Here is a 23,273-nt window from a genome sequence, read left to right as displayed (position 1 = left end):
GATTTTTTTTAAAACTCCAGAAATTAACATGATGCATCTTGATTGGTAAAAATTCTTCACAGTTACATCATTTCTATTCAGTTTTAGCATAAAAGAACCATTTAGCTTATCATTTCATGCTCTGTTGCATTACTTATCTGTAGTACAAAACTAACCCCGACTTCTGCCTCAATTTCTAATTCCTGTGCCTTTTTTATTATTTATTTATTCCCTGTATTTATTTATTTATTATTTAAAGTAGCTCGATACCTGTGCTTCAGTATGAAACTATGTGGTCGGACTTAGTTTTTGGGGAGGAAAATAAGGGAAAAAATTCTGCCTCTCTCTACCAGCATCCATTAGTATTCATCTGGCTAGTGTCTTGTCTGTGTGTGAGAGAATTGAGGGCTGTTTGGAAACTGAAAGAGTATTTTCTATGTGAGCATGGAGACAGCAAGGAGCCTGGGCGTGGCTTAGCTCAACTGTTCTGTACTAAAGCTGCTTGGTGCTCTGAAACTGAAACTCCTGTGCTTGTGTTTTGCATTTGGAAGAGATTTCTTTTCAGGTGGGGAGGGAGAGTAGAACTCCTTAGCATCAGAGAATGTTAATAATAATAATATAGAAAATGCTTATGCTCTGATGGTCATTTTGAAAAATAATCCTTTCTTAGTGAGCACCTAGAAGCCAAGAGAAACATAAGTGTCACATTTCACGTTCATAGGCTGTTTGGTTCTGGAGATTCTGTGATGATGTGTGAGTGGCATTTCGCTTTTATAGAGAGAGATTATTAATTGTCTATTATTTCCTTTCAGCTCCATGAAGTAGCCAAACTGAAGCCTCTGAAAGATTTGACTTCTCTGTTCCTGGCAGACAACCCAGTGGCAAACCTGCCTCACTACCGTCTCTATGCCATCTTCCACCTGAGGTCATTGGAGGATCTTGAGGGCCAACCGGTGACGAATTGCGACAGGGAAGAAGCCCTTGAAAGATTTAATTTAGGTAAATAAGTGCCGGTTTGAACCATCATTACGCCTTCAGATAATTTCTTCTAAAAATACATTCTGTTGCATTAGATGGAACCCCCTTATGTAGAAGCATTTAGGATTGTAACTGAAAATGAACTGTTCCATATTTTTTTAGGCTGTATTCATGCTTGGTTTGTGTCAGCTGGATGGTAACCCACATTTTATGTCCCTATGGTCTATCTGAGATACAAGACCTTGTCCGCAAATAGCCTCACATTTTCCCTCAGCTATATCTTTGGCCCCGGCCCTCCCCTTGTTTTTCTCTCAGTTACAAACAAACGTTCGATTGCCAATCCCAATTTGCCTTATTTATTTGCTTTCCTGCCAAGAGGAAGCTGGACACGACTTTCTTTTTTTTTTTCTGGCTTGCTTGCCTTTTGCAGAAGAGATAGAACGTCTAGAACAAAACCTGGAACAGATGACCAAGGAGATAGAAGGCTTGCAGAGCAAACAGTCTGGTTTGCTGGAGCAGGTCCAGCAACAAGAGGAGCAGAATAAATCCTTAAAACAGAAGCAAGAGCAGCAGAAACAGAGCCATAAGGACCTGGAGACTGAACTGGAAACCAAGAATGAGTTGGTAAAGCCATGGACATGGGTGTTAGGCAACCACGGGTCCTATTTTCGGGTTCTGGGCTGCTCGCAGACTTGATAGGAAGTGACATTCTTTACGTGATCCATTGTGCAATACTTAACTAGGTTTTTATTAACTATGGTTAGTTGATCAGTTCCTGAGCAAACCAGGCTTAGAGTTACTTCCCCACCAGCCCATTTTCAAAATAAGATGATACAGGTAGTCCTCCCCTTACGACCACAATTGAACCCAACTTTTCTGTTGCTAAGTGAGACATTTGTTAGTTGATCTTTGCCCCATTTAATGACCTTCCCTGCCACAGTATTTAAGTGAATCCCTGCAGTTGTTAAGTTAGTCACATGGTTGTTTAGTGAATCTGGCTTCCCCCCATTGACTTGGCTTGTCAGAAGATCGCCAAAGGGGATCACGTAACTCTGGGACACACTGCGCCCGTCATAAGCAGAAGTCAGTTGCCAAGCATCTGAATTTGGATCATGTGGCCCTGGGGATGCTGCAATGGTCATAAGTCTGAAAAATGGTCCTAACGTCCCATTTTTCAGTGCTGTTGTAACTTTGGATGGTCACTAAACAAACTGTTGTAAGTCGAGGGCTGCCTGTAGTAATAATCCCCTTGGATCATCTCTGGACTCCAAAGGAGGCTGCTTAGCAAGAGGAACCCCATTTCTTTTTTTCTTTCGGCTCCTTTTTAAACAAATCCCCCTTTTCCAGCCTCTTCAGGACAATCTGAAAATGGCAGGAGATAGAGCATCAATGTGTAGATTTAAACGCCTCTTGACTTTATCACCCTTAAGAAGCACACAACCCATTCTTTTCTTGCGTGCGTGTTTGTAAAGAAAGCACGTTTTGCGTGCTTTCTTGCCTGTGTGTTTGTAGGACCCATGATATTCAGACATCTTTATTTGGTTTGTCCTAGGCAATAAATGAAAAGCCAAAACAGCCCCGTAGCCTCTCTTCTGCAGCTGACCATATACACCCATCAGACACATCCCAGAAGCTTGCTTGCTTGTATCGCAACTTCTGCGTGCGTTTGTGGCTCAGGACATTCGTTGCACTAAGCCATCGTGTGACCTGTCTGGTTTTGGCTTTGCCTTCTGTGTGAACAAACCCACCATGGGTCTTCTAAACCATAGCTCTACATGACGCGTAAACCAGTTTGTCCCATAATCCACACTCACTATTGTGCTGCGGCCTTGACTTACTGCTTCCTGCTTCCTGAAACTGACGTCGTTTTACCTCCTGCATTTTTCCTTAGCTGAAGCAGAAAACCGTGGAACTCACTCGAGCTTGTCAGAAGCAGTATGAGTTGGAACAAGAATTGGCTTTCTATAAAATCGACGCCAAGTTCGAGCCGTTGGGCTATTATCCAGTGGAGGTAATTCTTGGAAAGGGGCTGATCTGATTTAGAGCAGTCTATAATGTTGGCTGACACAGGAGCCCAATTTCTGGTCGCCCCGTTCTTAGTGGGGTGACCAGAGAAGAAGGGCTTAAATGCATTAAGTATGTGCTGAGACGATTGGATTATTTCTCCCTCCGATGACGATGGCACTGATGGTGTTACCTAGTTGGGTAATGAAACGTCTGCAAGAAAACCAGCAATCTCAGAGAGCACCAAGAACTCTATACTTCTTCCTCTGCTCCACTGCAGACTTGTTGAAGGAGTAATGAAAAGAGTCATTCTGGGAACTGGACCATGTTTTCGTGGGACTCTGCACTTCCAAAGTATGCACCCTCAATAAATTGCAGAGTGTCTTTTCATTCCGGGAGAGAACAGGAGAGTAACACTTACTTGTGAGGCCCAGCATAGTTGAAGGCCCTAATATAGACTTCCGTGACCCTGGTTACCTCCTGAGGTGCATGTCTCAAACACCCCCACGGGCTAAAAATGGGCTCCATGGAAGTATCAAAGCTGGGGAAGACCTTTTGAGCACTTTCTTCACTCTTAGATGTTCTTATTTCCATCCCTCACCTGCGCAGACTAGTACGTATGACAGAAACTTTACAAGAGAAATCCCAACTGGTTGGCTGAAGAAGATAAAATTCACAAATGTATAGGAGGACTTGGACAAAGGTTTTAGTTATTTATTTAATAGAATAAGAATTAGAGGGATGCGATGGCTCAGTGGCTAAGACGCTGAGCTTGTCAGTCAGAAAGGTTGACAGTTTGGCGGTTCGAATCCCTAGCGCCGCGTCACGGAGTGAGCTCCCGTTCCTTGTCCCAGCAGCTCCTGCCAACCTAGCAGTTTGAAAGCATGTACAAAAAATGGAAGTAGAAAAATAGGGACCCCTTTGGTGGGAAGGGAACAGCTGTTCCTCTGTGCGCCTTTGAAAGGCGTTTAGTCCTGCCGGCCACACGACCACGGAGATGTCTTCGGACAGTGCTGGCTCTTCTTTGGCTTTGTAATGGAGATGAGCACCGGCCCCTAGAGCCGGAAACGACTAGCACATATGCACGAGGGGAAACTTTACCTTTACCTTAAGAATTAATAGCAACTGCCAAAACGTCTCATGGTTCAGATTGCTGTCCCTTCTCACATCCCTGGACTCTTTGCATTATTTCTCCTGTTTTAGGATGTTGAATTTGACAACGTACCAGGTGAAAGTCCTTACATTGGGAAGGCCAGGTACAAAAGGAACACGTTTGCTATGGAAGGTTACATCCCCAGCAAGGCTCAGAGGGTGCAGATGGGAAGCCTTGAGAAGGAGGAACGTCAAGAGGCCCAGCAGCTTAAACAGAATCTTCTCCAGTCGCTTGATGAACAGCTTGAGGAGAAAGAGAGGAAGATTAAAGAAGGTATCGACAGCTTTCCTTGTCCTACCTTGAACTCATGAGCCGCGAGCTTAGGCCTCTGTGCATTGGCGTGACCTCTCAGGAGCGTTTGATTGATATTGATCTATCAATAAGCAAATCAAGTCCCTTGCGATCATAGAGCGGACCTGAAATAGACAGCTCTTCATCTCAGAGGTTTAGCCAGCGTGATAGATTCCAGTAAGACACACTGAAATAACTTCAGAGGGTCTTCAGATTTAAAGTCAAATTAGGTGGCTCTGTGGATCTTTCTTTTTAAATCCTTCTCTGATCCCTAACCCTGTGCATGAAAGAAAAAAGCCTTTAAAAGCTTTGGCAGCCATTATTATCTAAACATTAAAAATGATTTGCTTCTCTAACAGGAGAGAAATTCTGTTCACTTCGCCGGCTTCTAATCCGTTTCAACTGAATCTTAATTTTTAATTTCTTTCAGCCCAGGAAAAATTGGCCACGCTGCACAATGAAGTCGCCCAAGCAGAGCAACAGGTCTTAAAAGTCACCGAGGAGCTTAAACAAGTCCAGCATGCGGTCTCCCAGAAAAATGTAGGAACAAAGGAGGAGCATGAGGACCAATGTGCTAAACCATGTTTCTGCTTTGCCGTTCATGTGTCGTGTTGAGCCCAATAAACCATACATTAAAAAATGGTTTAATGCGAGGCATAGCCTTAGTTATTAGTCTTTTCGTGCCTAAAAGGTACATTTCAAACATTCCAGTTTAAGAGCCTTAAAAGAGAAGTGAGGACATGATGCTTTTCGGAGCAAAACATTAAAACCTTCCTTCACCTGGAATGGGAACATTTAGCATTTCATCTTCCACTTTCATATTCATAGCAATGTTGTTGAGCATAAAAAGACAAGAGACTGTCCCAGAAACCCACAAAAGCCTCAGTCCTGTCTACTTAGATTTGGAATTAATCTCCATTAAGGCAAGGAGAGTTGACATCTAAGCAGGAACGGGAACCCCAGTTTCTGAATTGAAATAGATTCCAAGTTTTTATACCTAAGCTTCTAGCTTGAGAGTCTCTTGCCTGCTCATTCTTTCCCAGATTTCTTGGGTTATATTCTCTGCATTTTCAAATCCAGGTATCTGAAGCAGAAAAGGACTGTTTTCGCCAGCAACTGAGCAACAAGATACACCTCGTTCATCGGTTACAAGAGGAGGCTCTGGAACTAGAGAGGCAGATGCAGCAAAAACGGCAAGAAATGGCGGAAAAGGAAAAGGAGCTAGAAGGCTTGCAAGGTTTCCTAGATTCTCTGGATCCTCAAGACCCGAGACACGTAAGCGTGTGCATCTTCCCCTTTTAAAATGGGTGGCTTTCTTTGTAACCGGGACCTGTTCTGTCAAAGAGACTCAACTCAGCTTTTGAATGTTTGCCAACTCTGTCAGTCCGACGCTTCTGTTTATTGTCAGATTGGCAACGTCCAGCTGGCCTGCAGGAAGTTCACGTGCAGGGTGACCTACCCAGAGTTCCCTTAGCCAAGGCAACTTTCTTTAAGCCAAATTCTTTTACTTTATGTTGGCAATTGCGCAATCCCTTTAGCATTGATCATTTAATGCAGGCCAGCCCATCTAGCTTTTCAGTCCCACGGGGGTTGACTACTACTTGCCACAAAGCTCACAACAGAAAACCCTGCCAAGAGTGCAGCCTTCCGAAACTGACGTCCCCCCACCCCCCCCACCCCGCTTGCTTTCGAAACAAAAGGACGCCGTTTCCTTTAGGAGGGGCAGAAGAGCCTGCTGCCACTCCTGAAGCCGATTGGCTGCCGAGGGCAGCTTCCTGTGTTGTGATTTAAAGCAAACAGGGCAGAGCCCAATTCGCCAGACAAGCAGGGATTGGCACACACCGTTCCCGCTGTGCAAGCGTCATCAAGAATCTCGCACGCTCTCTGGAGCTGGCTTCTTCTTTCAAACCACTTCCTCGCCCAAGTGCAACTGTCAAATGCGCAAGAGGAGCAAAGAGATGAGGGTCACTGCGTCCCGGTTAAGCAACGCCTTCCGCTGCTGCTTTTTTCTCCCCCCAATGAATTTCACGTGCTGAGCTGGGAGGGGAAAAGAAGGCGAGACAAAGAAAGCCGTGTAAGTCTCCTCCTCCCCCACCCAAATCAAAAGACTGGAGGCGGTTGAGCAGCTGCAGAGACCTTGCAGTAGATGGACTGTAGAAAAGGGAAGAAGGACCGTGCCTGATTGTGGGTGTGTCCACAATGGCTGAGAAGCTTGGTGAGTGTGTGATTGTGCTCGCGTGAAACGTGCTTCGACCTCCTTTTGCATTGCTTCAGGGAGCCTGGAAGATCTGGAAATCATTTCATTCTTGGAATCGGAGTCATTACGGTTTTGCGTTTTTAAAATAATTGCCGGACGCTACAGTTTTGTAAAGGGACCGTTTGGCTAAGCATTGAGATTCCTCATGGGGGTTGTTTTTTTTGTTAACCATTGCTGTTGCTTTTCTTTTGGAAGTTGACAGCCCAATCATTTTTTCTTTTCTTTTTTTGTTCCTTTTTTTTTTTTTTGCTATTGATATAGAAATAGCCAAATGCAAGATAGCGACAGAAATTGGTAGCCTGGAACCCCAGTTTGAGGGAATCAAGCATGCAGAATCTACCTACAAACTATTTTCTAAGTCTGTTCAAACGGAGCACTGTAATAAAACCTGCTATCAGGACAGTTTAGGTGGGCTGTGCTGTTAGGAGATGATGTTATATGGGAAAAGCCCATAATTCAGGTTAGAATGGGTTTTGTGATCTTTTTTTTAAAAAAAACAACCCGCAGTTACTGCATATTAATACTCAGGTTGGCTGTTGAGGGTGTTTGGTTTTCGTTTCCTTGTGTTGCTTTGAGCCCTCATCGAATCACAGAGCCGGAAGCAGCCTCGGAGGTCTTTTAGTCCAGCCTCCTGCTCAAGGAAGAAACCCTACATCATTTCACACAAGGGGCTGTCCCGTCTCTTCTTGAAGCCTCCACCAGGGAGGGAGCATCCACAACCTCTGAGAGAGGCAACTCCCGTTCCACTGATTAATTGTTCTCACTGCCAAGAAATTTCTCCTTGGTTCGAGGTTGCTTCTCTCCGTTGCTTCTTGTCTTGCCTTTTAGTCCTTTGGAGAATAGATTGGTCCCCTTTTCTCTGGGGCAGCCCCTCAAATATGGAAGACTGCTATCATGTCAGCCCCCTGCTCCTTCTCTTCACTAGACTAGACTTACCCAATTCCTGCAGACTGTTCTTCATATGTTTTAGCCTCCAACCCCCTAATCATCTTCGTTGCTCTTCTCTGCCCTCTTTCCAGAGCCTCATCGCCTGCACTCTTTGCAGAGTCTCAACGTCTGTCCCTTCTGTCCCTAGGCTCATATGAAGGCCCAGAAAGGAAGCAAAGAGCAGCAACTCGACATGATGAGGAGGCATTATAAGCAACTGGAAAGCCGCCTGGATGACGTGCTGTCCAGGATCGCAAATGAAACGGAGGAAATCCGGGATTTGGAGCAACAGCTCACAGATGGTAACCTTCTCCCTTGCAATCATCTCTTCCACCCAAAACCCTTATGGCAAACCGGCCACGTGCGCCTCAGATGTGTGGGGTGCAGGCATTTAAAGCATCAGTTAAGGTTTTGTTGCAAGAAACATCTGGGGTAGCTTGGGAATTGTCATTAATATCTGTTTGCAGGCCAGATTGCAGCCAACGAAGCCCTGAAGAAAGACTTGGAAGAAGTCATCCTAGGGTTACAGGAATACCTCAAGAACGTTAAGAATCAGACGAAGCAAGCTAACGATGAGTGCAAAACGCTGCGGAAAGAGAAGGAAGCTTTGCTGAGAAGACTGGAAGAGGTAGAGGAAGAGAGGAACCAGCTGGAAATAGTTGCCATCGATGCTGAAAACCTGAGAAAAGTGAGTTATGAAGACAACGGTCTTTCTAACCTGACGATTCAAGGCTCTAATTACCCTTACCAGCTTCGGAAAGGTGTTTCGATCAGATCCCTTTCTCTCTCGTGACTGAAAATTGCATTGGTAAAGGGAAATATTTGTAGCTCAGGGTTGAAATGAGGGCTCCTTGGTGCTCTCTAGCCCAGCACCGGTGATGTTACCTAGTTTGGGTAACGAAATGTCTGCAAGAAAACAAGCGAGCTCAGGGAGCACCAAGGAAATCCTGCCTGTCAGGTCTACAGTACATTGTGCAATATTGCAGACAGGTTGATCGGAAGACTCCAAAGGTACCTTTGATTTCAGGAAACCGCGAACCTGGAACGGGCCCTCCAGCAGCAACGTGAACTCAACGAGGCTTTGCAGGAAGCCCAAGGAGAGATCAGCGCTTATGAGGCTGAGCTGGAAGCTGAGCTGAAGGCTCGAGACACTGAAGCCAGCCAGCAGAAGGAAGAGCTCAAGAAGTTAAAGCAGGTTATTCAGGTAGGCAAACAGATGCAGAAATAAGGTCCCCTCGCCTTGTTGTCTGAAATCAAAGTTAGTAGCTCTCCAGCTTTAGAATCCTTGCTGGGAAAGGACCCCCCCAAGCAGGGGTTTTTCAAGATGTTCTGGAGAGATTTATTTCAACAAAGGCATTCTCAAATTCCATCCTGATAGAGGTTGAGAAATGGGAATTGCTCAATTTGGGGAACAGGTTGCTTCAGTTTTCTTTGAAAGGTTTGTTTTCTACCTCTTTTTTTTTCTGATTGGGGGTTGCAGGTGGAACAGTCTCAGCTTGGCAAGGAGAGGCAGGCCCTAGAGAATGCCTTGGCCAAAGCACAGTTGTGCGAAGAGAGGGAACAGGAGAATCATCAGCTGCTCTCCCAACTCAAACTGCTTCAGGTAGAATATTTTTTCCCCAATTGCATTCGTAGCTCTGCTTCATTTCCTTCAAAGAATTAATATTAGCCTGATGAATGTTCAGCGAAAACTAGTTACGTATCTGTCTTTCTTATCACTCAGGTCTGTTAAAAATTAACAAAATCTTTATGCTAGAGAAATTATTATTTGTTGTAATAACAACAAAGCAGTTGAATGACCCCCCAAAAAAAAATTTTGTTTGTAAATGTGCAGCACTGTTAATGTTCTGGTGAGACGTCTGTAGGTTTTATTTTACGACCACGATGAAAATAAATAAATTCCAACTTTGTGATGGTGCACGGTGATCTTTCAAATGTGTGTATGTCTCTCTCTGTATCTCACAGAAAGACAACCACCACTTGAGGCAGCAGCTAAAAGACACACAGGAGCAACTGAATCACACAACCAATAGCTTAATTCACCCCGAGGAAGTCTCAGCTCGTGTGAATGAACTCAAACAAAAGTTGCGGACTGGGACAGAAATCAGGTGCAATGAAATCAGAGGAGTCCTAAGTCCATGGGTGTCAGACCTGCCCCAGTCGGATCCCTTAGGGAAGGAAAACCCTCGACTCCATTTGGTTGAAGTGAAAGATACTTTTACTAAGAGATGCTTGTTGCAGTAAAGTCAGGAGGAATCTGATTTTCCCATGCATCAGTACAAAATTATTTCCTTCAGTCCCTTCCCTTCAGTCCAAATCCAGCCAATGCGATGCTGTTGGGATGTTTTGGGAACACTGAGGTATCTGGGCTGGTAATTTTCCACACTTGAAGATGCCTTGACACAACCGGTTCCATGTTGATCTGTTTTTCTTCAGCTGTCATCCCCCTTCCCAAATTCCCACACAACAGTGCATACCAATGTATACAATTTTATTGCCCATTTTCCCCCTATCCCTCCCCCCCCCCCGGTCCTTTGATGGCAGGACGCCAGTGAGGCGCCAAGCTGAAGATGGTGGACCTGACAATGGGAATGGAAGATACATCTGGAAAGGTTTGGGTAATTCTAGTTCTAGGCAGCCCAGTGAAGCTCCTCAGGGCGCTTGCACCCAAGGAGAGGCATTTTCCTTTTGAACATTTCTTTGCAAAATCCATGAAGAGTTTTTCCTGGGGAATCACGTCTCCGCCAAACTGTGGCAGGTTCTCCTCTTTGCCTTCCACTTCTTCTTTATCCTGACTTTCCCCGATAGGACATTATTTATTTATTTTAGTTCATTGTTTAAATCTCCATATTATTATTATTATTAATTATTATTATTAATTATTATTAATTATTATTATTATTATTATTATTATTATTATTATTATTATTATTATTATTATTATTATTATTATTATTATTATTTATTATTTTGCTTCTTCTACAACAGGTGCCATAACTCGAAGGACATATTGGGGAAGAGCCTTGCGGAGCTGCAGAAACAGTTTGCCGAGATCTTAGCTCGTTCCCAGCAAGAAAACGAATCGGGCCAGGCCAGGGAGAGATTGCTCCAGAAAGAGATGGCTACTCAGCGGGCTGAGCTGGAAGAAGCCCAAGAAAAGTATAAACTGGCCTGCAACAGAGCTGCAGAAGCCAAAGTAAGAAAAAAAGGGGGGGGCAAATTATAACCAGAGGGAGGAAAGGTTACTCAGCATTTGGGCAGAAATCTTTTTATAAAGTAATATGTTGTTTTCATGGGACACTTTTTCTCAATCCTGCAACTAATACTATGTAGAGATCTTTGGCTTGATCCTGAATCCTTACCTGCGTCTAGTTAAACAGAATGAGATGCTTTCCTGTTTCCTTGCTCTTGAACTGCGATTATGAAGACTTTAAGGCTTTAAGGGTCCCCAACTCCCCATCTTGAGACCCTAAGAGTATTGCTGAAGATCAAAGCTGCTCTCTAAAAACAGCTGTTGAGTTATAATAAAAAATGACAAATAAGATTTTCAGCCTGTTCCTTCCCACTTCTTCTCGTTCCCACCTTTTACGCTAAAAAAATCCAGACCTTTTTTTTACACCAGTGGGAAGGCCTGCTGTTGACAAGATACCTTGTTGGTATCATTCCCTGACTTTCTTTTGTTTCTTGTATTTATCTAGATTAAATCCGAGAGGAGGCAGAACGAGGCTCGTGTTCAGCAGCTGGAGGGTGAAATCCAACATCTCGTTGAAAAGCTGAAGAGCATGGAAGAAATTCAGGGCCTCACCGACCAGCAGCTTCAAGAAGCTGATGAGGAGAAAGATCAAATCCTTGCTGAGTTGGAAGACTTGGAGAATAAGGTGGGTGTCTCCTCTTGAAGGTCTACAAAAATATCTAGCGATTGGGTTTATTTTTTAGTGTGGATGCATTCAGTTGGAAGGATAGGTTAGAATAGAGTATAGCTGGAAGGGACCTTGGAGGTCTTCTAGTCCAACCTCCTGCTCAGGCAGGAGACCCTATATTACTTCAGACAATGGCTGTCCAGTCTCTTCTTGAAAGCCTCCAGTGTTGGAGTATTCACAACTTCTGGAGGCAAGTTATTCCACTGATTGATTGATCTCACTGTCAGGAAATTCCTCCTTAAGTTTTAGGTTGCTTCTCTCCTAGATTAGTTTCCATCCATTGCTTCTTGTCCTCCGTTCAGGGGCTTTGGAGAATAGCTTGACCCCTTCCTCTTCTTTGGGGCAGCCCCTCAAATACTGGAAGACTGCTACCACGTCACCCCTAGTCCTTCTTTTCCCTAGACTAGCCGTACCCCAATTCCTGCAACCAGTCTTCCTATGTTTTTGCCTCCAGGCCCTTAATCATGTTAGTTGCTTTTTTTCCCCCTGCAATTCCCCCCTCCCCCAAGGTGAATCCTGGTTATTTCATTGTAGCTTTCAGCGCTTTCTTTTGCTTTGCTCAAATCTGTTGAATGCACTTTTGTGGGTCTTTCCAGAAAAAGGAGGAAGACGCGAGGGCACAGCTGCAGTTCCACAGCCTCAGCAAGGAGCTGAAGGCGTTAAAAGAAGCCATTTCCGCTTCCGATAAACAGGCCACAGCCCAGCTCTGTGCAGCCAAAGACCAGCTCCAGTCGCTGCATGGGACCGTATGCAAAATTAATCGGGAACGTTCTGAGGTATGGCGCTGCTGCTGCTGCTGCTGCAGAGACTCCCCGCTCAAAACTGTGACAGCCAAATCCTCATGGCTTCCAGAAAGGAAGCCTGTGTTTGAGACCTGTAGCTAAGCAAACTTTATATCATTACGTTTTATCATTTATCATTATATGTAAACTTTTATTTATATTAATGTTGGTGGATCCAGCAAGAGGTACAGAGAGATTCCAAAGAACGGTAGCATTGAACACTTGAGAGAGCATTGAGAGTCTCTGCAGCTGCTCTCTTGTAAATTAGTGAAAGGCACGATCCCTTCTATCCAACGGTGACTTGGCATTTCTTCCCCCTTTTTCCTTTTTCCTCCCAACTGAAGGAGCTTCAGGAGGCAGAAAAGTTCTGCCTGCAGGCCACGCAAGCGGCTAAGGATCTGGCCAGAGCAGAGACGGAAATAGGCCTCTTGCAGAAGCTTCTCAGAGAAAAGGAGGCGCAGGTAAGTTCTGTTTACAAACATGGTCCCCTTTCCACAAGGGAGCCCTGGAGGCAAACTCTGCCTACAGTCTGAAATTCGATCCTGACCAGCTCCAGGTTGACTCGTCCTTCCGTCCTTCCAAGGTCGGTAAAAGGAGGACCCAGATTGTTGGGGGCAAGAGGCTGACTCTGTAAACCACTCAGAGGGGGCTGTGAAGCACTATGGGATGGTATACTTTACAACCACAATTTCAACTTTACGACCACAATTGAGCCCAAAATTTCTGTTGCTAACCGAAACTTTCATTGAGTGAGTTTTGCCCTATTTTACGACCTTGCTTGCCACAGTTGTTAAGTGAATGAGAGTTTTCATCAGAAAGAGCCGTGGGGGATTCAGGAAGGATCCCACGTCCCCATTGGGCTGGGCCCACCTTGCCTCCTCTGCCCAGGGAGAGGACTCAAAGGATCGTCTCTGACGCTGGTCCTTCTCGGTTTTACACACGGGATTCAAATCCATCCACCAGTGTTTGACCGCATGTCAGCATGGGTTAAAGCTGTGGACGTGAAGGGCTTGATTTGGGGCCCCCTCGAAAGTTCTCCGCTCAAAATAAAATGCTTTTCCACATTGCAGCTGGAATCGGAAAAAGACGCCGCCGAGACGGCAGCTTGGCACTTCCAAAAGGACGAGTGGGAGAAGTTGGATGGGCTTCTGAAATGGCAGAAAGCAGAAACGGACCGACTCCGCCGAGCCTTAGATCAGGCCAAGAACGGTTGGTTTCTTTTCTCTGGCTTTTCGGCAAACGTGGACGGAGTTGCACTCTTTCCGCGAAAGAAGCTGCGCCGACGGAATAACGAAGGCGCTTAAAACAGACAACCGACTTGCTTAAAACGCACTGACTTTTTAAACCCCCTTGCAGGCAACAGGGCTGGAATGGAAGGCGTCCTGGGGGAAATCGAAGGACTCCGGCGTACGATCTCTCAGCAGAATGATACCATCGCTCGCTTCGCGGCTCCACTCCCGCAGGGCCCACAGCTGGTTTTTGTGCCGTCCTCATCCCAGGTATGAAAACCGTCACACGGTTTGCCTTGAAAGGAGCTTTAAGTCAAATCCAGTGGGGTTGCTGACAAGGCTGCCCCTTGTTTTCATTAAACAAAAAAAAAACCCCAAAACACCTGGAGCTAGGAAGCGCCATTTTATCTCACGCTTCATCCCGCCTCAAGCTCCAGCTACTGGTAACCCTCTCTCCACCTTGCTAAGCCGAAGTAAGATAAAACATTTGAGTTTTCCTGAGTGGAAGCCGAAACTAGGCCCAGCCAGTTTCTGTTATCCACAATTTCTTTTCAAGATTTTCCTTACAGATTTTTTTCCCTGCAGTCCCCAAAGAGAAGGAAAACGATAGCATTTATACGCAGCTTTGTGAATTGCCCTAACTTGGAGGATTTCCATAACAAAATGATTATAGCCCCTTTCCCCGCTTTCTTTCCCCCTTGTAGGTACAGATGTTTGCCTATTTCTAGTGCCTAAGTCGGCTTCTATAGCATAGTACGTTGCCGTATTTTGATAGAAGGGTTCATGGGTATCTTTTTGCAAGCCATTTCTTCCCAGGGGCTGAAATAATAGCTTTTACTCCCTTATTTTTTGCCTGAGATGCTCTCATTACATTGGGGCCCTCCGCTCTGGGGAATATTTCTCTCCACTCAAGCTGGTTATTTATCGTCTTATCTTCCTTTTCTGAGGCGTCTACTCCTGCTTCCCAGAGCACCAAAGATTCCGGCGTTATCTTACGGTGTCCCGTGTCGACACCCGTCATCACACAGGACAGGAAGCTGACCGAAAGCAGGAAAGCCCATGATCCTGCTTCCAGAGAGTGCTGCGTGCACAGCTCAGGCCCAGCTGGCCTGCAGGAACCCTCCTCTAGCAGTAAGTCAGTTCAGCTAACTGTCTTGCAAGTTACTCCCTTATTTCCCAGAGAAACCAGGCAGGTTATTCGTCTGGCGTAGCAGCCAGGAGGGAGGTGGGTGCTTTTAAAATTTGATAAATAAATAAAAGGTCGTAATAATGAGCCACGGTGGCGCAGTGCTTAGAGGGCGGTACTGCAGTTCGAATTCCACCAGACTCACGGTTGACTCGTCCTTCCGAGGTTCATAAAACGAGGACCCAGATTGTCGGGGGACAAATAGGCTGACTCTGTACAATGGCTTAGAGGGGGCTGTGAAGCGGCATAGAAGTGCTTGGGCCTATTTCTCCTGGCTACGTGCAGGGTGTTACTGGGAACCAGTGGAAGGCAAAGACTTCTGGATTGTAACCCTGACTGCAAAGGGAATATTCTTGGCATTGTTTTCCTATGACTAGTTTCCAAGGTGATGAACACCCTCCATTACAGGTAGTCCTCGGCTTACAACAGTTCGTTTAGTGGCCGTTCAAAGTTACAACGGCACTGAAAAATGTGACTTACATCTGTTTTTCACACTTCCAACCTTTGTGGCATGGCCACGATGGCGTGATCAAAATTCAACCGCTTGGCAACTGCTTCCTAGTTACGACCCTCGTTGTGTCCTGGGGAGGGGGTGTCACGTGATCCCCTTTTGTGACCTTCTGACAGTCCACGGGGAAGCCAGATCCACCTAACGACCGGGTTACTCCCTTACCGACTGCAGTGACTGGCTTAACCACTATGGAAAAGAAAGGTCGTAAAAGCGGGGGGGGGGGCACTTAACAAACATCTCCCTTAACAACTGAAACGTTGGGCTCAACTGTGGTTGTAAGTCGAGGACCCCCTGGACAAACCAGGCAGCTCAGAACCCAGGAGCAATTCTTCTGTGCCCCTCCGCTCCAAGGCGCTGCTGCCTCTTTTTCTGAGCGTGCCGTTTGCGTCTCTGTGTTGTTCCACGAAAGGTTTCTTCCTCCCGCCCTCCCACATTTAACGTGGATTCCGTTCACTGTGTCTCACCCAGAAGGGCACCAAAGCGACGGGGAAACCCTGCCCAGCGCTGCTCCTTGCCTCCTGCCTCCTGGATCCATCATCTACACCCTGCTGCCAGACGGCAACCCAGTGCCCCAGGGGGCGGTGCTGTATGGCCTGCAGCCTCCTTCCACGCAAGCCAGCGGAGGCCCTCCCACATCCGTGGTCTACGGTTCACCTCCCACCGGCGTCCAGCTGCACTACGGTCTTCTCCCTGCCAACTACTCGGTGCCGCTGGTTCCCCTGGGAGTCCTTCATTGCAACATCCCCGACCACCTGAACTTGGTAAGAGGCGGCACAGTCGGGTTTCGAAAGGAAACTCGTTATCGATAGAGGAGATTTTATGGAGTTTATGTGGTGGTTGAGAGATGGTAGCCTAAGAGCCGTGGTGGCGCAGTGGTTAGGATGCAGGACTGCAGGTTACGTCTGCTGGCTGCCGGCAGTTCGAATTCCGCCAGCTCAAGGATGACTCAGCCTTCTGTCCTTCCGAGGTGGGTAAAATGAGGACCCAGATTGTTGGGGGCAAGAGGCTGACTGTCAACCGCCTAGAGAGGACTATAAAAGCACTGTGAAGCGGTATATAATAGCAATAGCACTTAGACTTATATCCCACTTCACAGTGTTTTTACAGTTGGACGAATATTTTAAACTTTTAAAGTTGGAGACCCACAACTTTTGAAGGCAAACTATTCCGTTGGTTGCTCTCACCGTTAGGAAAGTTCTCCTTAATTCCAGTTGCTTCTCTCCTACGTTAGTTTCCATCCATTGCTTCTTGTCTTGCCTTCTGGTGCTTTGGAAAATAGTTTGACGCACACCCCCTTCTCTGTAGCAGCCCCTCAAATATTGGTACACCGCTATCCTTTCTCCCCTGATTGGATCAGGAGACAGAGAGAGACTCTAACGATGCACCTGGTCTCCATCTTTTGCAGGAAAACGATATCTTGAGGCTAGAAGACAGCCTAGAGACATTGAGGTCTCAGCGACACAAAGATGAGTCCTTCAGAACTTCTCGTGCACCTAATAAAGAGATGGAAGAACTGAGCCAGGGCATACAGGGCTTGTTGAAGGAGAAAGGAGAGCTGGAGTCCCAGGTCGCAGAGCTGCAGCGAGTAGCCCAGAAGAGAAGTCAACGCCACATGTGAGCAAGCTCTCTAGCAAAACTGTTGACCGCCACAACAAAATCTATGCTGAGATTTTCTTCTGGGTAGAACTTTTTTTAGCCCATTTAGCAAGAAAGAGGTAGGAGATGCCTTTTAGCAAGTTTTTTCCTGTGAAGCTCCTGTGATGTAGGGAGCAAGCCATTTTTCCTGGTCTGGATAACTTGATCATAACTTTGTCATACTATCATTTATTAAAGAAATAGCTTGGCTTTCCTTGCAGAACTCTTGTTTACCTTAAAACTGGTGTATAAGGGACAGGAACAATTGAGCTAAGGTTGAGGGCAGAAAATCAATGATATCTCTGGCTACCTGTCTCCATTCCTTCCTTCCTTCCTCCCTCTCTGCTTTAGAGATTTGATCGAAGGGCGTGGGGACGACCTCACTGCAGAGCTGGAATTGGAAAATTCGATCCAGTGTCATGAAAGTATCATGGATGAAATTGAATGCGTGGAAAAGACGCTTTTGAAGCGACGGGCAGAACTCAGAGAGGCAGACTGTCTTCTGGCTGAAGCTGAAACCGAGCTGGAAAATACTCGAGGAAAGGTAATTTTAACGTCTTGGTTTAAAAGGACTGCTAGTGACTTCTCACTGTTGTTTGCCCTGCATCTTCTTAGCCCTTCCAAGGGCTGGATAATAGAATTATTCTTCTCTGACTAGTCATAGAGGAAAAACATTAATGATTCTTCCTCGACTAGCCGTGCCCCTTCTGATTTCCCTTTCCAGACCAAAGAGACTATTCAGAAATACAACACCGCTAAGCAGCATTTGTCTCGCACCGAGAAAGAAGCCGAGGAACTTGAACGACGGACTCAGGAGATGGCTGTAAGGCTTGTGAAGGCAGATCAGGAGCTCAGGTGAACAGAAGTGGCTTTTAAGGGCACGTTCTTCACCCCAACATAACAGGGCCAGATGGTGGCTCAGGACATTGGGAACACACAGTCCTAAAGAGTTCTTGTTTGCCTTTACGGGCGTGTAACCGTTGCTCTGGGAGAAAAATCAGTGTGGCAGGCAGGCCTGTATATTTATGCACACCCGACTTTCTTAACCTGCAATCTATTTAATGGCTTTGATCATCAGCTGCCCTTCTCTGTATTTACTCAGCTTTCATTATTATTTAACTACAGTGCTGACTTCGGTGCACGTTTAGCCGTTTTATTATAAACCTCTCCCTGAGCTTGTCTAAGTCAGCAGAATGGCATCCCTTAAACCAAACAGCAAATTCAGTTTCCCAACACGGATCCTCCAAAATCCCAAACCAGATTGCTCAGGCCCTCAAGGAGACTGAAATCCCCTGGGTTACCGATGATTTCTTTGCAGAAGTGCAAAGAAGGATTAAATGCATGGAAAGGAGAATAAAAAGGTGTCATCAGACCCTCTTCCTAAGGACCACTCGGGAAACGAAAGAAATAAAAGCTCAAGAATTATTGGGTTGTGTGTGTGTTTCATGGATTACAGAATTTGCCTATTGGACATTTTAAGTTTAGCTCGTGGTTTTAAAAAAAATAACATCCCCCACCCCAAAAGAATCGATTTTCACAAGCAAGCAATCAAAGAGATTTTTGATGACTGCTTTTCAGGTTTCTTCAAGCAAACGCCCAGGATTTGCAACAGCACAAGATGGAACAAGAAGGAATTCTGAAAGAAATCAACCAAATTGTATCGGCAAAAGATTCTGAATTTCAAGTCTTGAGCCAGAAGATAGAAATATTGACCGAAAGGTATTTTTTAGACTGGTGCATCTGATGGACATCAAACTTCCTGGGTAGACGGGGTTCATCTTCTCTTTTTTTTACTTCTCTCTATAATCTCCAACGTGCCTTTCTCTAAAATTCCCTATAAGACACCATGAGCACCTGTAATACTGTGCCTTTTGGGAGTGGGTAGACCGCCAGTTTGAGATGAACCATTTTGGCAAATATGTTGGCTTGTTTAACCATTTCACCAAAGAGCCGCTGGGCCACCCTCTGTTTGAATCTTTTTTTCCTCCTCTTCTTCCAAAATAAATAATGTCCCAGTGTCATTCTTTTCCAGCCTCCAGAAGCTGCAAACAGACATCCAAGTGGCTGAAGGCAATGAAGATCACCACCTTCAGATCCTCAAAGAAGCAGAGAACATCCTTCTGAGCAAAAAGCACGATTTAGAGAGATTAAAAGATCAGGTGGGTGGACTCCTTCCGATCCACGTTTTCCAGAGATGGGGATATTCTGAGCTAACCCTTGGATGCAGCCATATAGAAAAAGGCGTTGAGCCTGCTGGGAAAGGCTGGCTTAATGACCCGGGGAGTTTATTATCCACAAATACCAGTGATATTAGTGCAACTATTGCTAGTATTTAAATTTAGAAAGAGCCACGTGGGCCTCATCGCTCTTTGACCAGCAGCTCAGCCAAAGGGCTGGTTGAGTTTTTGGAAAGTCATGAATTAACAGGGCGCTCCTGAGCATCCACTGAAAGGGTTTAACCATCTTGCCACCCAGGACAGGTTAAAAAAAAAGAAAGGACAGACCTTGGACTGCCCTGAAGCCTGAGCAATAAAAGGACTTGACTTGTTCTACAACTGAACGATTTCTTTTTTTTGGCAGACTGCTGTTCAGCAGCAAGAGTTACACCTGGTGGACAGATTGCTCGATCAAAAAAGGAGTGAGCTACGTCTCCTCCAAGACAGCATTGCTGAGAAAAATGCCAACTTTGCAGAAGCTCTCAGGAACGGAGAGGCAGAGATAACTGAAAAACGGCAACTAATAAAGGTGTTTTGTTGTTTTTTAAAATTTCCAGTTGCGTTACAGCTTTTTTGCTTTTCAATTGCTCAAAAGTTTTATTCGGAAAGTCAGATTTTGTTGTTCGAGCGATTCCGTTCTTTTAATCTGCTCCCATTTTGAGAATTGTTTTAATTCAGTGTTCCCCATTCAGCAGGTAAGGGTTGTGCTTACTTTGCCCTGGAGCAAAACTCCCCATCTGGATGATTCGATCTGAATGGAGCTGCCTCTCTGCGGAGATTCTCAGCCATCCAGGCACACTTGCCCAGGCTGTGTGTTGTTGTTTTTTTTGAGGAGAAGGAAGAAGTTTTGCTTCTCATTCAAGAATCTTTATCAGTTGCCACAACGGATGAAGCTTCTCGGATGAGAAGTGAAACTCCTTCTTCCTCAAAAAACAGTCCAGTTGCCTTTTTTAAAAGGGGAAAAAAAAACCCACTTTTGAGGCAACGGAGCTGCTTGCTTACACATTTTGCAAGAAGCCCTTCAATGCTTTTTCTTCATCCTTTTCCAAGGAAATGAAGGCTTTTCTCGAAGACCTGAGTGTTCAGAAGGGAGAACTCAACGCCCAGCTAAGCGAGAAACGATCCCAGCTTTCTCTCGTCTTGCAGAATATCCGACAAGATGAAACAAAACTACAGGATATCCTGGGGCTGATAAAGAAGCATAAGACAGGTTTGGCTCACAAAAAAAAATAACACTAACTGTAGCCGCATCTTAGCTTTCTATGTACCTGCCAGTATTCACCTGAGCGCCCTTTTCTGTCATTCATTAGAACTGAAGCACATGCTGGGAACGGCACATCTGGGAAAAGAGGAGGTCGAAAACCTGAAATTTCAGCATAACCAAAAGACAAACGAGTTGGAAAAAATTGAACGGTTGCTGCTAGAGGTAAAGGAAAGACGCTTCGTAGTGACGGTTCAGTTTAGGAAGCTCTGCCTTGAGCTTCTCGCTCATCACATCGGCTATTCTCACTCTTCTAAATAAGGAAGAAGCTGCAGCTCCACTAAGGCAGGCAGGGCAAGCTACTGTATATAAACAGGGATCAATCTCCACACTCACTGCAGCGCTGATGGTGTTACCTTGTTGGGTAATGAAATGTCTGCAAGTGAACGGCCAAGCTAAGAGAGCACCAATGCATGACTTTGTGTTTCCCAGTTTATAATTTTTGATTCTATTTGGGTGATGTCCTTATTGTCATTTTGATTTTTAGTTACTTAGAATCATGGGAATGGGCAGCATACAAATGAAGTTAATAATAACAACAATAATAATAATAACAAACTCATCCTTGCTGCCCTAAGATGCAGCAATGAGGGTGCAGTGATTGTCGTCGTCATCTCCCTTTTAACGACCCCGTAATCCCTGGCCGGGGTGGAGCCTGGGCAACTGAACGGAGCTAGCAGAGTGTTTACTGGCCAGATGCCCTCCCTGTCGCCAAAGCGGAGTTTTGTTCAGCAGATGTATTCTCCTTGTGCCCAGGGAGAGAAATATCGGCCTCTTCCCAGGATTGAACTCGCAGCCTCCGGATTGTGAGGCGAGAGCTCCGCCCGACACTAAGGAGGGTGCCGTGATGGCGGAGTCCAAGTTTGGGCAGCCCTCTTCAGGCAGGTCTTTTTCCAACCTCAGGAGAAGCTGGAGCTGGAGACCCTCCAGGACGCATCCCAGCGCCAGCGAGGGGAGGCGGAGCAGCAGCGGCGGCTCCTCCGGGAGGCTCAGCAGGAGGCCGAGCGGCTGGCCTCCCAGCTCCACCACCTGCAAAACCATGTCAAGGCTCTGAGCGAGGAGAAGCGGCAGCTGGAAGCCGACTGCCAGAGCCTGGAGGAGAAGTTCACCCAGAGCAAAAGGTGGGGGTGGCCACTGGGGGTGGGGAGGGGCGTTTTCTTGGGCCTTATTGGCCAGTGGAAAGATCCCCAAGGGGGTCGCTTGAGAGCAGGGGTGTCCAACCTTGGTAACGTTAAGCCTGGAGGACTTCAACTCCCAGAATTCTCCTCCTCTCCTCCCTTCAGAGCTGAAGAAGCTTCTCGGATGAGAAGAGAAACGTCTTCAGAGAAAAAAAACAAAGCCCAGTTGCCTTTTGAAAAAGCCCCTTTGGGAAAGCATGGGTGTCGAGATTCTCCCCGGACATTTGTGAAGTGGAAGTGTGGCTTTTTTCCTTTGGCAGAACCTTAGCCTCCACGGAAGATAACAACAAAACTCTTCTCGCCAGCAAGGAAAAATCCGTTTTGGATTTCCAAAAACTGCAGCTTGAAATCGATCAGCTTCACAACCAGAAAATAGTTCTGAACAGGGATATCGCCGAGCTACAGAAACATTTGCACGGTAGGGGAATTTTGTTTCTCCCAAATCTCTTTTCATCCCGGTCATTTTGCATATAGACAAGTGCCTTGTGCGGGATCAAGATTACGATCTTTCTAATCAAATCTCCCACCGCCTTTCTGGTTTTCTTGGCGATTGGCCTCTTCCTCAAACTACTGCAATTATTTTCCCCCTTTTAGGAAAAAAGGAGGAGTTGGACGTTTTGAAGACAGAACTGAACAATTCCAGGCATTACCTTCAGCTGCTGGAACAGGTGAGTTTCGTTTAGGTCAGGGGTGTCCAACCTTGGCAACTTTAAGACTTGTGGACTTCAATTCCCAGAGTTCCTCAGCCAGCAAAGCTGAAGTCCACAAGTCTTAAAGTTGCCAAGGTTGGACACCCCTGGTTTAGATTCACTGTTCCGTGTTAAGGATGGGGAAATGCATGGCAGTCAGTGCCACAGTTTTCTTCCCCCAAGGATGCAGCCAGAGCAACGATAAACCTCAGCCAAAATCAGACTGTAACCTGGTTACAGGAAGGCATGGTTTTCTACAGGAAACTAAAAGGAGGAAAAGACAGTCTATTGGCAATTTTCCTCCTGTGAGCTGCTGCATCCAGATTTGTCTGTAGCAATGGCCTAGTTAGTAGGATTCCGGGATGCCAAAGAGGTTGGTCTGCATCAATTCACGAGCATCTTAAATCTTTCTCTCGCGACTATTCGCTCTGGGACGGCAGGACGTGAAAGCGGCCGCCAAGGAAAAGGAGGCTCTGATCCAAGAACAGAAGGCCCTAAAGGACAACCTCCACGAATCTTCCAGGAAGTGCCAGGAGACCCAAGAAGGCCTCAGGGAAAAGGAAAGCCAGCTACACCAACTCCGCAAGGAGCTTGAGGAACAGGAGCTGAAACAGGCCAAACAAGAGACGGTACATTCACCTTTTTCCCATTTTGGGTTTGATCTGACCTGATCTGGCTGAATTCTTTCTTTCTGAAAAGGAACAAATTAGGAAAAAAATATGGAAAGGTTGATTTAAGAGGGGTGAAAGGAGCCATGAAGGGAGAAACCATAATTGATCTCAGATCAGCGATTCAGTAGCCTCTCCCTAAAACAGCTACTCTCTGAGCCCAATTGTTTAGCACTTACAGGAGTTTGTCTACTGTTTATTTAATCCATACCCTGCCTTTATTATTTTACAAATAACTCGAGGTAGAAAACACATTCCACGCCCTTTCCTCCCCCTGTTTTCCCCACAACAACAACCCTGTGGGGGGGAGAGAGAGAGAAAGAGAAAGAAAGAGAAAGAAAGAGAGAGAGAGAGACTGCTCCAAAGTCACCCAGTTGGCTTTCATGACTACTAAATCAAGACTCGAACT

The 23,273-nt window shown here is 45.9% G+C and overlaps 1 protein-coding gene across 3 annotated transcripts in view; it reads left to right on the top strand.

Annotated features, from left to right (window-relative positions):
* CNTRL (centriolin) overlaps window positions 1–23,273 on the top strand; it is a 34,188-nt gene that overhangs the window by 5,683 nt on the left and 5,232 nt on the right. For 2 of the 3 annotated variants that reach the window (XM_087943879.1, XM_087943878.1), the window contains exons 6-36: window positions 792–978; window positions 1,388–1,581; window positions 2,849–2,968; window positions 4,165–4,387; window positions 4,836–4,945; window positions 5,486–5,680; window positions 7,738–7,891; window positions 8,057–8,277; window positions 8,617–8,793; window positions 9,070–9,192; window positions 9,555–9,697; window positions 10,578–10,785; window positions 11,288–11,467; window positions 12,106–12,285; window positions 12,636–12,752; window positions 13,362–13,500; window positions 13,648–13,790; window positions 14,468–14,651; window positions 15,686–15,978; window positions 16,623–16,831; window positions 17,204–17,396; window positions 17,577–17,707; window positions 18,431–18,571; window positions 18,885–19,011; window positions 19,433–19,597; window positions 20,119–20,278; window positions 20,379–20,494; window positions 21,233–21,450; window positions 21,768–21,925; window positions 22,102–22,175; window positions 22,637–22,825. In XM_087943879.1, the coding sequence (XP_087800005.1) occupies window positions 792–978; window positions 1,388–1,581; window positions 2,849–2,968; window positions 4,165–4,387; window positions 4,836–4,945; window positions 5,486–5,680; window positions 7,738–7,891; window positions 8,057–8,277; window positions 8,617–8,793; window positions 9,070–9,192; window positions 9,555–9,697; window positions 10,578–10,785; window positions 11,288–11,467; window positions 12,106–12,285; window positions 12,636–12,752; window positions 13,362–13,500; window positions 13,648–13,790; window positions 14,468–14,651; window positions 15,686–15,978; window positions 16,623–16,831; window positions 17,204–17,396; window positions 17,577–17,707; window positions 18,431–18,571; window positions 18,885–19,011; window positions 19,433–19,597; window positions 20,119–20,278; window positions 20,379–20,494; window positions 21,233–21,450; window positions 21,768–21,925; window positions 22,102–22,175; window positions 22,637–22,825 (5,172 nt within the window). Of the gene's footprint in view, window positions 1–791; window positions 979–1,387; window positions 1,582–2,848; window positions 2,969–4,164; window positions 4,388–4,835; window positions 4,946–5,485; window positions 5,681–6,389; window positions 6,480–7,737; window positions 7,892–8,056; window positions 8,278–8,616; window positions 8,794–9,069; window positions 9,193–9,554; window positions 9,698–10,577; window positions 10,786–11,287; window positions 11,468–12,105; window positions 12,286–12,635; window positions 12,753–13,361; window positions 13,501–13,647; window positions 13,791–14,467; window positions 14,652–15,685; window positions 15,979–16,622; window positions 16,832–17,203; window positions 17,397–17,576; window positions 17,708–18,430; window positions 18,572–18,884; window positions 19,012–19,432; window positions 19,598–20,118; window positions 20,279–20,378; window positions 20,495–21,232; window positions 21,451–21,767; window positions 21,926–22,101; window positions 22,176–22,636; window positions 22,826–23,273 lie in introns of those variants that run through there. The other variant, XM_087943881.1, reaches the window with a different exon arrangement.

The sequence above is a fragment of the Notechis scutatus genome, chromosome 15 (assembly GCF_049901735.1).
Source record: "Notechis scutatus isolate UNSWTSFEM ecotype Mainland chromosome 15, rNotScu1.2, whole genome shotgun sequence".
In the NCBI taxonomy this organism is placed as follows: domain Eukaryota; kingdom Metazoa; phylum Chordata; class Lepidosauria; order Squamata; family Elapidae; genus Notechis; species Notechis scutatus.
Note: the sequence above shows the minus strand (reverse complement) of the source record. Positions and strands in the feature narration are given on the sequence as shown.